Source organism: Carcharhinus amblyrhynchos, chromosome 28 (assembly GCF_965287045.1).
Source record: "Carcharhinus amblyrhynchos chromosome 28, sCarAmb.v2.hapA, whole genome shotgun sequence".
Classification (NCBI taxonomy): Eukaryota; Metazoa; Chordata; class Chondrichthyes; order Carcharhiniformes; family Carcharhinidae; genus Carcharhinus; species Carcharhinus amblyrhynchos.
Window position 1 is genome coordinate 17,421,835 of NC_137351.1, and position 14,569 is coordinate 17,436,403.

The window sequence follows — 14,569 nt, forward strand, 5'->3', positions numbered from 1 at the left end:
ATTATGATTCTTGGAGAAAAAAAAGCAATTGGAATGAAAATTACGGAGGAATGCGTAGCTTTGGAGAATTCACTTCAGACATTTAGCAAGAGTTGTACAAATAATTTAGACAACAGGCTGGGTGGGCTGATTGGCAAAGGCATGATTTTAACTCCAAAGGGGCAAAGGTTAATTAACCTTCCCAGGATTCATTGTACTGGATAAATATTTTATCGTACTTGAGGAAATGGTTGGGCTGCAGACATCACTCTGTATCTTTTGGTCAGATTCTCCTGCCTCGCCTGCCGCTGGGTTTCTCCCACCTCGAATCCTCACTGACTCTCTGACAAGAGTATCTTACCCAGCCCCTCTCCCCCCCACTATCCCCATACAATTTACCACAGCTAATCCGTCTAACCTACATATCTTGGGACACTAAGGGGCAATTTTAGCACGGCCAATCCACCTAAGCGGCACATCTTTGGACAGTGGGAGGAAACTGGAGGAAACCCATGCAGACACGGGGGAGAACTTACAAACTCCACACAGTCACCCAAGGCCGGTTACGAACCCAGGTCCCTGACGCAGTGGGGGACCACTGTGCTAAGCACTGTGCCACCGTGTTCAGATACAAAGTAAAAGCAGGCAGCACATTAGAGATATTTAGCTCTGGCAAAGGGTCACCCAGACTCGAAACGTTGGATCTGTTCTCTGTTCACAGATGCTGTGATTTTCCAGCATTTTCTGTTTTTGTGTGAGGAATATTTAAGACTAAGGCTGCTGTAATAATATAAATAAATTCAGTTGTGATTCACACTGCTGACTGTGTTGCTCACAGATAGACTGCAGAACATCCTTCTAGATGTTGCAGCGGGGTGGCACACTGGTTAGCACTGCGCCAGGGACCCAGGTTCGATTCTGACCTTGGGTGACTGTCTGTGTCGCATTTGTACTTTCTCCCCATGTCTGCGAGGGGTTTCCTCCCACAGTTCGAAGATGTGGGGGTCAGGTGAATTGGCCATGCTAAATTGCCCCTTAATATCAGGAGGAGTAGCAGGTTAAATAAGTGGGGTTGCGGGGATAGGGCCTGGGTGTGAATGTGGGCCAAGTGGACTCTATCTGCATTGTAGGGATTCTATGTTAAAGTGATACAATCTTGATGATATTCTCCACAGGGCACTAAGGTCTTGACTGTAACACTCGCATGAGACAACAGCAAGCATGCATTATAATTCAGGCAATTATTAGAAAGTTGAAGCTGGACACCAGTGGTTATGTAGCTGGAGGAGGATAATTAGTACTTTATCCATGCATTTAAGTATGCATCTCTGCCTTTCTCTCCTCGGCACTGATGCATAACCTTGTCACCCACCCTGGACCCGTGTTAGAGAGAGTCTGCACCAAGAACTGTTTGCAAAGTAAGTGAGGCCCTGAGGGAATTTACTAAGATTAGAGATTGCACACCTTCTCTGGAATCCTTCTTCTTCGAGATTGCCTTGCAATTGATCAGTAACTTCTTCCATTTTTTCTGTAAATTGCAGTCATTTAATGAGTGCACAGATTTTCTTTCCTGCAACACACACAGCCTTCACCCATACAACGTTAGCCAGGAGCTAATTCTCTACGACGTCAAGAGTCTGAATGGAAATGGGCAATGCATGTGAAGCTGGATTTTTTTTTTATTCATTCGTGGGACAAGGGCGTCACTGGCTGGCCAGCATCTATTGCCCGTCCCTAATTGCCCTTGAACTGAGTGGCTTACTAAGTTATTTCAGAGGGCAGCTGAGAGTCAACCACATTGCTGTAACCCTGGAGTCACATTTAGGCCAAACCAGGTAAGGACAGCAGATTTCCTTCCCTAAAGGGCATGAGTGAACCAGATGGGTTTTTCCAACAATGGTTTCAAGGTCAGATTATTAATTCCAGATTTTTTTATGGAATTCAAGTTCCACCATCTGCTGTGGCGGGATTTGAACCCGGGGTCCCCAGAACAGTAGCTGAGCTTCTGGATGATTAGCCTAGCGGTAATACCATTAGGCCATTGCCTCCCCTATTAAGACCAGAGGCTGGGATTTTGCACTCCTGTTCGCAACGGGCATGAAGATGATGGCAGCGTAAAATAGCACGAGATGCCAAAAACACGGTGGGGTGTCCCATTGCGATTCCCCCCCCACCAATGATGTGATGGGAATCCTGACGTCCAACGTCAGGAAGCCCGTTACAACAAATTTACATCTCGTTATCAGATCTCCACCCCAGATAATTCCCCCCCCCCCTTTACATAACCCATTTGCGTGGATTACAACAGATCTCTTACAGCATGCATCTGGCAAGCAAAATCCGCCAGAAGAGTTCAGGTGAGGGGAGAAAGGATGATGCCCGGGCACTGCCGGGAGCAGTGCCAGGGGGCAGTGCTGAGGGCAATGCCAGGGCACAGTGCAGGGTGCTCTGCAGAGGAGGAGAATGTTGCATTGGGAGAGCGGGGAGTGTTCCATGGATGGCAGTACTATGGGTGAGGGTGTTTTGTGATGGGGGGGTGTTTTATGGCTGGGGTGTGTTGCGTGTGGTTGCTGATATGTGGGTGGGGATGTTTTGTGTTGTGGGGGGGGGGTGGTGCTCTGTAGATGGGGTGTGTTGTGTGGGAGGATTGTTCTATGGCTGGGGTGTGTTACGTGTGGTGGGTGCTCTGTGGAGGACAGCAATGTTGCACTGGGGGAGGGGTGGATGTTCCGTGGGTTGGGGGGGGGGGTGGCATTGCGTCAGCAGTGGGGGAGTGTTCTGTGGGTGTGGATACCATGGGTGGGGATACTGTGGGTGTTTTGTGTTGGGGTGGTTGGTCTATGGGTAGGGTGTGTTGCATGTGGAGGTGGTGCTCTGTGGCTGGGGATGTGTTGCGTGGGGGTGGGGGTGTTCTGTGGCTGGGGGTGTGTTGCGTGGGGGTGGGGGTGTTCTGTGGCTGGGGGCGTGTTGCGTGGGGGTGGGGATGTTCTGTGGCTGGGGTTGTGTTGCGTGGGGGTGGGGGTGTTCTGTGGCTGGGGTTGTGTTGCGTGGGGGTGGGGGTGTTCTGTGGCTGGGGGTGTGTTGCGTGGGGGTGGGGGTGTTCTGGGGGTGGGGGTGTTCTGTGGCTGGGGGCGTGTTGCGTGGGGGTGGGGGTGTTCTGTGGCTGGGGCGTGTTGCGTGTAGGGGGTGTTATGCTGGGGGGAGGGGGGTGTTATTTTTACTTTTTGCATCAGGATGCCTTTTTTATAATTGCCGGGGGAACGGGCTCTCAGCGTTACAGCACGGGACCCACACCTGCCCTTTTTTCAGCTATCAGTGAATGATATGGCAACAAAAGCCACCCCGGGGGCAACAGCTTCCACACTGGTTCGCTCGTCCCATGCCCCAAAAAATGGAAAAAATCCACCCAGAGATTCCAACAACAGCAAAAATAATATTGGAGCTGTGAAAGTCACAAGTTACACTTTACAATTTGTATGCTTTAGATAAATACGAGACAGCATACAGAGTCACCTTTCATTTCCACAACCTGTCCCTTTAAGTGGTTCTCAATGTCTTGTTTCTGTTTTTGCAGCTCTAAGATTTGGAGTTTGTATTCTGGAATGACCTGGGTGCACACACAAAAATGGTTTATACTTCAACGAAGCAAAATTCAACACCATCAACAACATTGAACATGCAGCAGGACCCTGGCATAGCCAACCCAAACCTCAGCACTACCGCTGGGCACTTAGATATCCCCGTGTCCTGTTACTGGGAAAATATTCACTGTATTTAAATATTTAACCTTCTCCTGTCCATCCTGTGAGCAAACAGAGGGGTTAGGGGTTAATATTGAGACCTAGGTGTCCAATTTTCCAACCATTAGTTTCTCCTCAAATGTCAGGATATGGATCATTTGGTAATTTTCCAATATCTCATTCAAATGGCCAAATCTTCTGAGGAGTGTGAAACACTGTCTGATTGTCACCCCATCAGTAATTTTTTATTTACACAGTATCAGCACTCCACATTTCTACCCCAGAGTTCTGAACTTGGCACCTTCAGAGATGTGGAGCATATCTGCTGTCAGTAATGACTTCAATCAGGCCATTGAGTTTGGCCTATTGGAGTATGAGCTCCCTGATTAAGGATCCAACTGATGGGCCAATCAGGGAGTCTTTGCTTTGTACTTAACTGGGAGTGTCAGTTCCTCTGGCACCCTCAGAGATAGACTGCTGACTGTGAGCACTCTGTTAGAGTTTGTAAATAAAGGGATTTTGGTGATGGGACTTCTGCCTCTGAAGACTTATTATGCTGCCACAGAGCCTCCTATGTAGGGTGAGGGTTAATAGAGGAAACCAAGCCACATTCCCCCTTTCATAACACCAGCCACCATATCTTCATTCACTAACATAGTGCTAAGCTTTGGGACATAAAAATAGCTTTTCACAGTGCTAGCAAATGGGTGTGTGAGGTTAAGTGGGTAAGGTGCCAACTGGGTAGGGTGACAGAGCAGCTAGGGTGTGCAGGTGGCTGGGATGGCAGGACATAGTGTGGGTATGGTGGTGAGGTTGGGGTGTAGTCAGGTAGGGTGGGGAGGGAAATTGGAGAGTCGCAGGGAGTTGGAAGGTTGGGGGCGTTTGGAAGGTTGTGGGGGGGAAATCAGAGGATCACTGTGGTGGCGTCAGTGGGGAGTGGAGGGGTTGGGGGGTATCAGAGGGTCAGTGTGGTGGAGTCAATGGGGAGTGGAGGGGTTGGGGGGTATCAGAGGGTCAGTGTGGTGGAGTCAGTGAGGAGTGGAGGGGTTGGGGGGTATCAGAGGGTCAGTGTGGTGGAGTCAGTGCGGAGTGGAGGGTTTGGGGGGGTATCAGAGGGTCAGTGTGGTGGAGTCAGTGAGGAGTGGAGGGGTTGGGGGGTATCAGAGGGTCGGTGTGGTGGAGTCAGTGGGGAGTGGAGGGTTTGGGGGGGTATCAGAGGGTCGGTGTGGTGGAGTCAGTGGGGAGTGGAGGGTTTGGGGGGGTATCAGAGGGTCAGTGTGGTGGAGTCAGTGGGGAGTGGGGGGGTATCAGAGGGTCAGTGTGATGGAGTCAATGGGGAGTGAAGGGTTTGGCGGGGTATCAGAGGGTCAGTGTGGTGGAGTCAGTGGAGAGTGAAGGGTTTGGGGGGGTATCAGAGGGTCAGTGTGGTGGAGTCAGTGGGGAGTGGAGGGTTTGGGGGGGTATCAGAGGGTCGGTGTGGTGGAGTCAATGGGGAGTGAAGGGTTTGGGGGGGTATCAGAGGGTCGGTGTGGTGGAGTCAGTGGGGAGTGGAGGGTTTGGGGGGGGTATCAGAGGGTCGGTGTGGTGGAGTCAGTGGGGAGTGGAGGGTTTGGGGGGGGTATCAGAGGGTCAGTGTGGTGGAGTCAGTGGAGAGTGAAGGGGTTGGGGGGGTATCAGAGGGTCGGTGTGGTGGAGTCAATGGGGAGTGAAGGGTTTGGGGGGGTATCAGAGGGTCGGTGTGGTGGAGTCAGTGGGGAGTGAAGGGTTTGGGGGGGTATCAGAGGGTCAGTGTGGTGGAGTCAGTGGGGAGTGAAGGGTTTGGGGGGGTATCAGAGGGTCGGTGTGGTGGAGTCAGTGGGGAGTGGAGGGTTTGGGGGGGTATCAGAGGGTCGGTGTGGTGGAGTCAGTGGGGAGTGGAGGGTTTGGGGGGGTATCAGAGGGTCGGTGTGGTGGAATGAGTGGGGAGTGGAGGGTTTGGGGGGTATCAGAGGGTCAGTGTGGTGGAGTCAGTGGGGAGTGGAGGGTTTGGGGGGTATCAGAGGGTCAGTGTGGTGGAGTCAGTGGGGAGTGAAGGGGTTGGGGGGTATCAGAGGGTCGGTGTGGTGGAGTCAGTGGGGAGTGGAGGGTTTGGGGGGGGTATCAGAGGGTCGGTGTGGTGGAATGAGTGGGGAGTGGAGGAATTAGGGGGTAGAATTAGGGGGTATAGTTAGCCTGGACTTAGGCATGCCTTTTTTCTATCTAATATTTCCTGGTAACTACCCAGGTAAGTCAGTCAGAATTGTCCAAAGTCCCTGTGTAGGATTTACCAGCAACACTCACCCCAGAACCAGAAAACCCCACCCGAGGTCAACAGACCTTTGCATGGTCCACACCCCACCCACCCCGATTCCCTTGGCCGGCGGGACAGGAAAGTTCCAGTCTCTGACTCTGAACCAGAGTGGGAGAATTTTCTGGAGGGTTCCCACCTGCAGGGAAATTTCCCATCAGAGGCTGAAACTTCCTGGGCAATTCCCATGGAGTTCCTGCACTGGGACTCCGAGTAGCCCCTGGTGCATCTTCCAGGGTACTGCCATCCGGAGCACGGGGGAGCTGGCTGTTACTTTTCATGGGTGAACCTAGTCAATGACACCCGGAAACGTGACAAAACTTTTGTGATGATTTGCCGTGTCTTTGATGGAAACCATCGCTCAGCACATTTCTCAGAGGTTTCTGGCAAAGTGGGAGATCAGGTGAACTGCCACAGAAATTCTCTCCAGGTATCTAACAGGTTAATTAATTAGGAGGCACTCCATTGTTGGGGCTAATGTTATCCTTGACAGCTGTCCAAGCGTCCACACCTCACTATTACACAGTAATCTGAAGAGGGACACTGGTTGAATTTCTCCCACCCTTGCCCAATGTTACTGATAGCGATCGCGGTAGGGTATAGCCTCAAGTCTTCTTCCTGCCTTTTGCCTTGGATGGGAGATTGGTTGTTTGCCAGGAAGAGGGAATAAGCTAATCATTTAGATGGAGAGGAGGGATGAACAAGATGGTCTGTTGCCATCCTTTTCATAAGTTTGTGTGAGAGTTTCCTGGGGCCTTGCTTGAGATGGGACAACCCAGGAGGACAGCAGGAACTGCTCGAGTGACATTCCGATCGACTGGGTTTAGTGTTGCACTTGGGGAATCACAATGGATAGTCAGTGAGCTACCCAACCTTCAGTGCATTCTTTTTTATTCCTTTGTGGGACATGGGTGTTGCTGGCTAGCCAGAATTTATTGCTCATCCCTAATTGCCCTTGGAGGGCAGTTGAGAGTCAACCACATTGCTGTGGTTTTGGAGCCAATATGAAGTTTATTTATTAGTCACAAGTAGGCTTACATTAACACTGCAATGAAGTTACTGTGAAAATCTCCTGGTCGCCACACTCTGGCGCCTGTTCAGGTACACTGAGGGAGAATTTAGCATGGCCAATGCACCCGACCAGCATGTCTTTTGTGCTGTGGGAGGAAATCGGAGCACCCAGAGAAAACCCATGCAGAAACAGGGAGAATGTGCAGATTCTGCATAGGCAGTGGCCCAAACCGGGAATCGAACCTGGGTCCCTGGTGCTGTAAGGCAGCAGTGCTAACAACAGTGCCACATGTAGGCCAAACCAGGTAAGGACAGCAGATTTCCTTCCCTAAAGGATATCAGTGAACCAGATGGGCTTTTCTGACAATCGACAATGGTTTCACAGTTCATCAGTAGATTCTTAATTCCAGATATTTTATTTATTGGATTCAAATTCGGTTTGATTCTCAGCTTGGGTCACTGCCTGTGCGGAGTCCGCACATTCTCTCTGTGTCTGTGTGGATTTCCTCCGGGTGCTCCAGTTTCCTCCCACAGTCCAAAGACGTGCAGGTTAGGTGCATTGGACATGCTGAATTGCTGCTTAGTGTCAGCAGGTTAAATACGTGGGGTTAGGGGGATAGGGTCTGGGTGGGATTGTTGTCGGTGCAGACTCGAAGGGCCAAATGGCCTCCTTCTGTACTGTAGGGATTCTATGATCTAAATTTCACCATCTGCCGTGGTGGGATTCAAACCCAAGTACATTAGCTGAGTTTCCCGATTAATAGCCTAGTGATGCTACCACCAATCCATTGCCACCCTAAGCAATTATTAAACAATACTTTAAAAATATGGAGATATTGAAAAGTTAGTTGGTGCCCGCACTAAGTTATGTTAAATCTGTGGTAGGAATAAATCTTTCCCTGTCATTTTCTTTCCTGCAAGTAACCATTGAGGGAAATCTTTACAGTCCAATATTCCTCCAAAGTGTAATGATTTTAATCAGGCAATTGGGATTGGTCTGCGTGAATATGAACTCCCTGATTAAGGGCCAACTTGATGGTCCAATCAGGGAGTCTCATGCTCTGTATTTAAACAGGAGTGTCAGTTCCTCTGGCACTCCGGATGTGGACTGCGTACTGAGAGAACTCTGTATAGTGTTGTTGGATCTTATAAATAAAGGAATTCTGGTGGTGAAGGGATTTGCACCTCTGAGGACTTATTACACAAAATGTTACTTTTTTTCTATTTGAGTTGATTTCTGTCCAGTAACCTATCTTCGATTTTGCTGGTGTATGTTGGAGGGAAACACCTTGTAATTAACGCCACACGAGATCTGAGTGGTTTCACTATACCAGATTTTCTTTTGCTAGTTTGTTCAGTTCCTGGCGGATGCTCTCGTTTGCGTTGTTCTCTGCTTGGACCTTACACTGGAGATGTGTTGTCTCTTCACAGAGTTGGTCAATTCTCGAACTGAGTTCCTCAACTTCATTCTCGTAGCTTTCTTTCTGCGATTGAATATGCATTTCCATGACTCTATATAGAAGGGCATAAATGAAAGAACTTTGCAGTCACGATGAGAAACAAGGCTTTGAGTAAATACAGCAGATCATTGTAAAGTCACCATCTGTCACTTATTACTGAAATCTTCATCTATCAAACGAGATAATTAAACATTTCTCTTGATCTCCCATGACGCTGTGCAATGACAGCCTAGGACATGAATGGAGTCAAGCCAAGTTCGAGGGTGACTAGACCCCAGATGGCAGAGGGGAAGGAGAAAGAATGAAGGGCAGTGAGACAAAATGGGAGGAAGGGGAAAGGAGGTTGGAATGAGAGAGAGTTGTGCTGGGGCATGGATAAAGAGTGAGAGTGGGGGAGGGCCCAGGTCAGGGAAGAAAGGAAGGAAGTAGGAGAGAGGGATGGGACAAGAGGCGATGTGGGGAGGGAGAGCATGATGGCGTAGTAAATGAGGAGAGGAAGGATAGCAAAAACGGTGTGAATAATAGAGGTCAGAGGGAGCAGAGAGAGAGGAAGGGAAAAAAGAGAAGAGAAAGCCAGGAGAGAAGAATTAAGACAAATTGAAGCAACAGGGATGGAGAGAGGCATCCTTTGTCCAAATTCAATTCAAGTTTTGGAGGGGAGGGCTTTATGGTACAGTCCTAGAGTCATAGAGATTTACAGCATGGAAACAGGCCCTTTGGCCCAACTTGTCCACGCCACCCTTTGTTTTATACCCCTAAGCTAATCCCAATTGCCCACATTTGGTTTATATGCCTCTACAGCCATCTTATCTATGTAACTATCTAAATGCTTTTTAAAAGACAAAATTGTACCCGTCTCTACTACTACCTCTGGCAGCTTGTTCCAGACATTCATCAAAGTCTGTGTGAAAGAATTGCCCCTCTGGACACTTTTGTATCTCTCCCCTCTCACCTTAAACCTATGCCCTCTAGTTTTAGGCTCCCCTACCTTTAGGAAAAGATATTGACTATCCACCTCATCTATGCCCCTCATTATTTTATAGATCTCTAAAAGGTCACCCCTCAGCCTCCTACGCTCCAGAGAAAGAAGTCCCAGTTTATCCAGCCTCGCTTTATAACTGAAGATAGGAAAGACTTGCCAAATTTGGCTAATGCTGCATGCGGGCTGAATGGCCTTCCCTTCACTGTTCAGTCCCCAGCTGAAGAGGAAAACCTGTTGACAGCGGAAGGTCGGATGATCCTGCCACTGGTCCAATGGCGGGCGCCCTCTGCAAATCACACTGCGGGGGTGGGGGATCCCATTTTCAGCTTAGAATTGTAAAGGGAAAGCAGGAAAGTCAGAGGGAACCATCAAAGAGAGATCTGCGCAGAATGTATGGAAGGTTAGATACACAAGGATGACAATGGAGTTGGGGAGAAGCTATCTGGAAGAAGTTAAATAGGAACCGAGCAGCAGTCGCTCTCTGGAAGGCTCAGTACGAATGGGCATTGTGAGCAACAGGCTGGAGAGATATCAACTGTAGGCAGGAGGGATGTGGGAAATTAGCCAAGAAGAGAGCAGAATGGCTGCAGAGAGGGGGAAAGCAAACATCAGGCTGGTGTCTGTCAAAGAAAGGACATCCGGCTTAAAGTCAGTTAGCCTAGGTTGTAACTTCAGGGATGGAGGAGTTCAGGTCATGCGATGACCTCAGGAATTTCAATCAGCCTTATAGCAATGGTTGGATTTTCCCACCCTGCTGCTGCTGGGAATGTGACAGCCTTGCCAAGAGTATGCTGACCTTTGCCAGGATTGGATGCCCCAGAGGTGGGCATGCCTCTAACATTCCCCTACCCCATCCCCCCAAGGTTTCCACAATCTCACCTGATGCTATACCACTGAAACATTAAGACCACCCGCTGTTTTAACACATAAAAGGTGCAAAGGATAAAATACATTCAAGATAACTTTGTGTACTAAGAATGAAACTTGGGGATGTACAAACCAGTCCATAGTTTAACCTTTACAAAAATTTGATATCCATATAAACACTGGGAAAGGGACAGAATCCCTTTGGTTAATAATCTCCCAGGAAATTGTAATTGAATCTTCCTGTCTGTTCACTTCTCCAATCAAAGTGCTGGGAACTGATTCCTCATCTCCTGAGCTCATTACAGTCTAACTTGTGCGTGAAACCCAGTCATTCATACAAGCCCACCACTACCGCTTGGGAATGCAACAAAGAAATAGAAGGAGGAATTTTCCTTAAACTGCACAGGGTGTTGGATCAGGTGGGAAAAGCTGTGTGAAACTCGCAGGCTTCACAGACACCTTTCACCCGATTTAACAACATTCTGCCATTTCACAGTGCTGGTGAGAATCATACAGCCAGCTGGGGGGGTGGGGTCTGACCGTGCTGTCAATGGCAGGGTTCTGAGATTGGGACGTCAGTTTTAAAGGGTGCTCCAATCTCAAAGGTAAATTAAAACTGCCCCCCTCCCTCCCCCCACCCCCCGCGGACACTGGGACCACTAACCACAGACATGGGGATCTCCTGCTGGTTAAGTGGAGAACTCTCAACTTTCACACACAGATGCACAACCCCCCCACACCACCACTCAAAGATCTGGGAACCAACCCCCCAAACCACACAAGAATCAGGGTTCCCTAAACCCCACCCTCTCCCCTTTCATTGGCAATGGGGTGCAACTCCTCATCCCCTCCTTATAGGCATCCACCCCGCTTCCCCATACAGCCTCCATACCCACCGTCTCCCACTGGCACCATCCCTCATGGTCTCTAGCTCCCCTCACCCCAATGCATACACAATCCCCACCCCCTAATCAACCACTGGGCCCCACCAACACATAAGGGGAAGCCCCCCTCCCCCCCCAGCCCCCATTGCTGCTCCCCAAAGTCACACCCCTGGCAATTATTTTCAAAACCCAATTGTGAGCTGTGACGGTGCGACATCATGCCACTGGCAGGACGGAGGGGAGATTAAACAGGGCCGGACACTATGACATATAAAGACATTTAATAAAATGATAATGTATTTAAAATCATTATGCATTTAAAATTACAATTCACACCCCTTTTGGGCATGAGCCTGATCAGATCATTGACGGGTGGGGATGGCGGGGAGAGGAAGTTTTGTTCTGAAATCTCGCTGGCACAAATCCCATTACGGGCCTGTTGCGAGAGTTTGTGACCATAACTGGTTTGTGCCCGAGGCTGATTGGACCTGCTAAATCCACCCAAAGCTTTTACAACCACCTTCCAAAACGGGTCACACTAAATTATATGAGCACTAAAATAATCAGAGAAACTTAACTAAGTAATCCCAAGGATGTCATACTATACTAGCTTTATAAAGTATTATATTTAGTGGTTCGATAGCAGAGGTTTTAATTAGCAGTGGTTAGCATTGCTGCCTCACAGCGCCAGGGACCCGGGTTCGATTCCCGGCTTGGGTCACTGTCTGCGCGGCGTCCGCAAGTTCTCCTCGCGTCTGCGTGGAATTCCTCCGGGTGTTCCGGTTTCCTCCCACAGTCCGAAAGATGTGGTTAGGTGCATTAGGCGTGCTCAATTCTCTCTCGGTGTACCCAAACAGGCGCCGGAGTGTGGCGACTAGCAGATTTTCACAGTAACTTCATTGCAGTGTTAATGTCAGCCTACTTGTGACCCTAACTTGAAACTTTATGTATAAGTGTAATACACCAACGTAAACACTAGGCTACTGTAGAAACACCGATACATTATTCTGCAACTTCCATTATTAATTTAAATGAAACAAGACGTCATTTATTTTCCATCACCTGGTAGCTCTTTTCAATCCTTCATATGCCAGCCAGAGCTCTCCATCTTCATTTAGCTGCTCCATGTCCTCCGGCGAAAGCCTAAGTGAAGCATTATTTTAAAAATATGTCATGCAACCAACTATTTATACATTTAACCTTCCCAGTAACAAATCAACCAACCTATGGTGCAGGTTCACTGAACCCAGTGGAGTGATGGCATTATCATGTGGCCAAACAACAGGCTGAGCTACGAGGAGAGGTTGGGTGAACTCGGTTTACTCTCACTGGAACGACGGAGGTTGAGGGGAGATCTGCTAGAGGTCTATAAGATCATGAGTGGCCCGGACAGAGTGGATAGTCAGATGCTCTTTCCAAGGGTAGAAAGGTGCGTGGGGAAAAGTTTAAAGGAGATGTGTGGGGCAAGTATTTTTTACACAGAGGGTGGAGAATGTCTGGAATGGGGAGGTGGAGCAGGTACGATAGTGACATTTAAGGGGCATCCAAATGAATACACGAATGGGATGGGAATGGGATACGGACTCTGTAAGTGTGCGCGATTCTAGTATAGGCAGACATGATCAGTACAGGCTTGGAGGGCCGAAGGGCCTGTTCCTGTGCTGTACTTCTTTTCTGTTCTTTGTCCTTTTCTTCTTCTGAATTGGCTCTTCTTCCTAATCTTGTTAAAAGCCCTTTGTTTTATTTTTGTCCCCGCACTGTTCATTAGAAGCATCAACTTTTATTTCATGGTTTTGTATTTTAACATCAACTTTTTTATTTCTGTTTTCTCTGTTTCCTTTTTCTCCTAGCAGGCTGGATTCCCCAACCTCGCCTGTGGCTGGGATTCTCCAGTCCCGCTGCAGTGAATGAAGATTTGGCTGAACACCAAATTCTCCGTTCTCGCTGGCAACGGCGGCAGTGTGTGAACGGCTGTGGAATTCCGGCCTATTCACAGTCAGGAAGAGTCAGTCCAGCTCTCTGGAAAAGCCAGTAAGGAAGAGATAGACTGGATAGAGTCCAGAACTAGGGATCATAGTTTGAGGATAAGGGGTAAACCTTTTAGAACTGAGGTGAGGAGAAATTTCTTCACCTAGAGAATCGTGAATCTGTGGAATTCACTACCACAAAAAGTAGTTGAGGCCAATACAAGGGGCGACACAGTGGTTAGCACTGCTACCTCACAGCACCAGGGACCTGGGTTCAACTCCCGGCTTGGGTCATTGTCTGTGTGGAGTTTGCACATTCTCCCCATGTCTGTGCGAGTTCCTCCGGGTGCTCTAGTTTCCTCCCACTGTCCAAAGATGTGCGGGTTAGGTGGATTGGCCATGCTAAATTGCCCCATAGTGTCAGGGGGTCCAGCTGGGGTAAATGCATGGGGCCCTGGGGAGAGGGCCAGGGTGGGATGGTGGTCAGTGCCGAATGGCCTCCTTCTGCACTACAGGGATTCTATTCTACGATTCTAATTAGATATTTCCCAGGATTGTGGGGCAGGCAGGATCACAGAGATTGGGGAGAAGCGTGGCCATGGTGGGATTTGAAAACAAAGCTGAATATTTTAAACTTGAAGTGTTGCTTAACTGGCAGCAAGCGTAGGTCACTAAGCATGGGAGAGATAAGTGAGTTGGACTGGGTGCAAATAAGGGAATGGCAGCATGAGTTCTGGGTGGCTTCATGAGGGGAGAATGTGAGAGCCTGGCCAGGGAGAGAGAGAGAGGGACAAGTCTCGACATCAAATAGAAAAAGGTACAGATGAGAACTAAGGGAATTCTCTCATACAAGCTGAGAGGAAAAACTCTTCCAAATACATGTACTGCCAGAGTGTATTACAATATCGCAGACAGCGAAATACCATTTTAAGCATCATAGAAAGAGAGAATGTGACTAGTTAATTAGTGTTATCAGCACTCAAAGGTATGTTACTGATTGAAAAAAGCATTATCAAGCGTTATTTTGTAAATAAATGGATGTCGCTGAACAGGATGGTTTAATTAAACCACCGGAAGCCAATTTGTTTTGTTTGCAATGGTTTTAAATAAACGGTAACAAACACAAACTCTCACTGACAAAATCTCACAATCTGAGCTGGAGTGCTGATCTGCCGTTAATTTTACTTGGGGCGAGTCAAAGTTTTATTTCACAAGGCGGCAAAATTAAATATTACTCCATGTCACACTGTTTAGCTCAAAATACGAGCAGGCGCGATGGGCTGAATGGCCCACTCCTGTTCCATTCATTCCCCAAACCTTTCACCGTGCTTCAATGGCAGGTGTAATGGTTAT

The 14,569-nt window shown here is 48.6% G+C and overlaps 1 protein-coding gene across 3 annotated transcripts in view; it reads right to left on the bottom strand.

Moving 5' to 3' along the window:
• The window catches only part of myo5c (myosin VC), a 104,232-nt gene that overhangs the window by 17,954 nt on the left and 71,709 nt on the right, over positions 1-14,569 (bottom strand). For 2 of the 3 annotated variants that reach the window (XM_080214170.1, XM_080214169.1), the window contains exons 28-31: positions 12,312-12,392; positions 8,388-8,568; positions 3,493-3,586; positions 1,444-1,507 (exon numbers count right to left, since the gene is read on the bottom strand). In XM_080214170.1, the coding sequence (XP_080070296.1) occupies positions 1,444-1,507; positions 3,493-3,586; positions 8,388-8,568; positions 12,312-12,392 (420 nt within the window). The remainder of the gene's footprint in view (positions 1-1,443; positions 1,508-3,492; positions 3,587-8,387; positions 8,569-12,311; positions 12,393-14,569) is intronic. The other variant, XM_080214171.1, reaches the window with a different exon arrangement.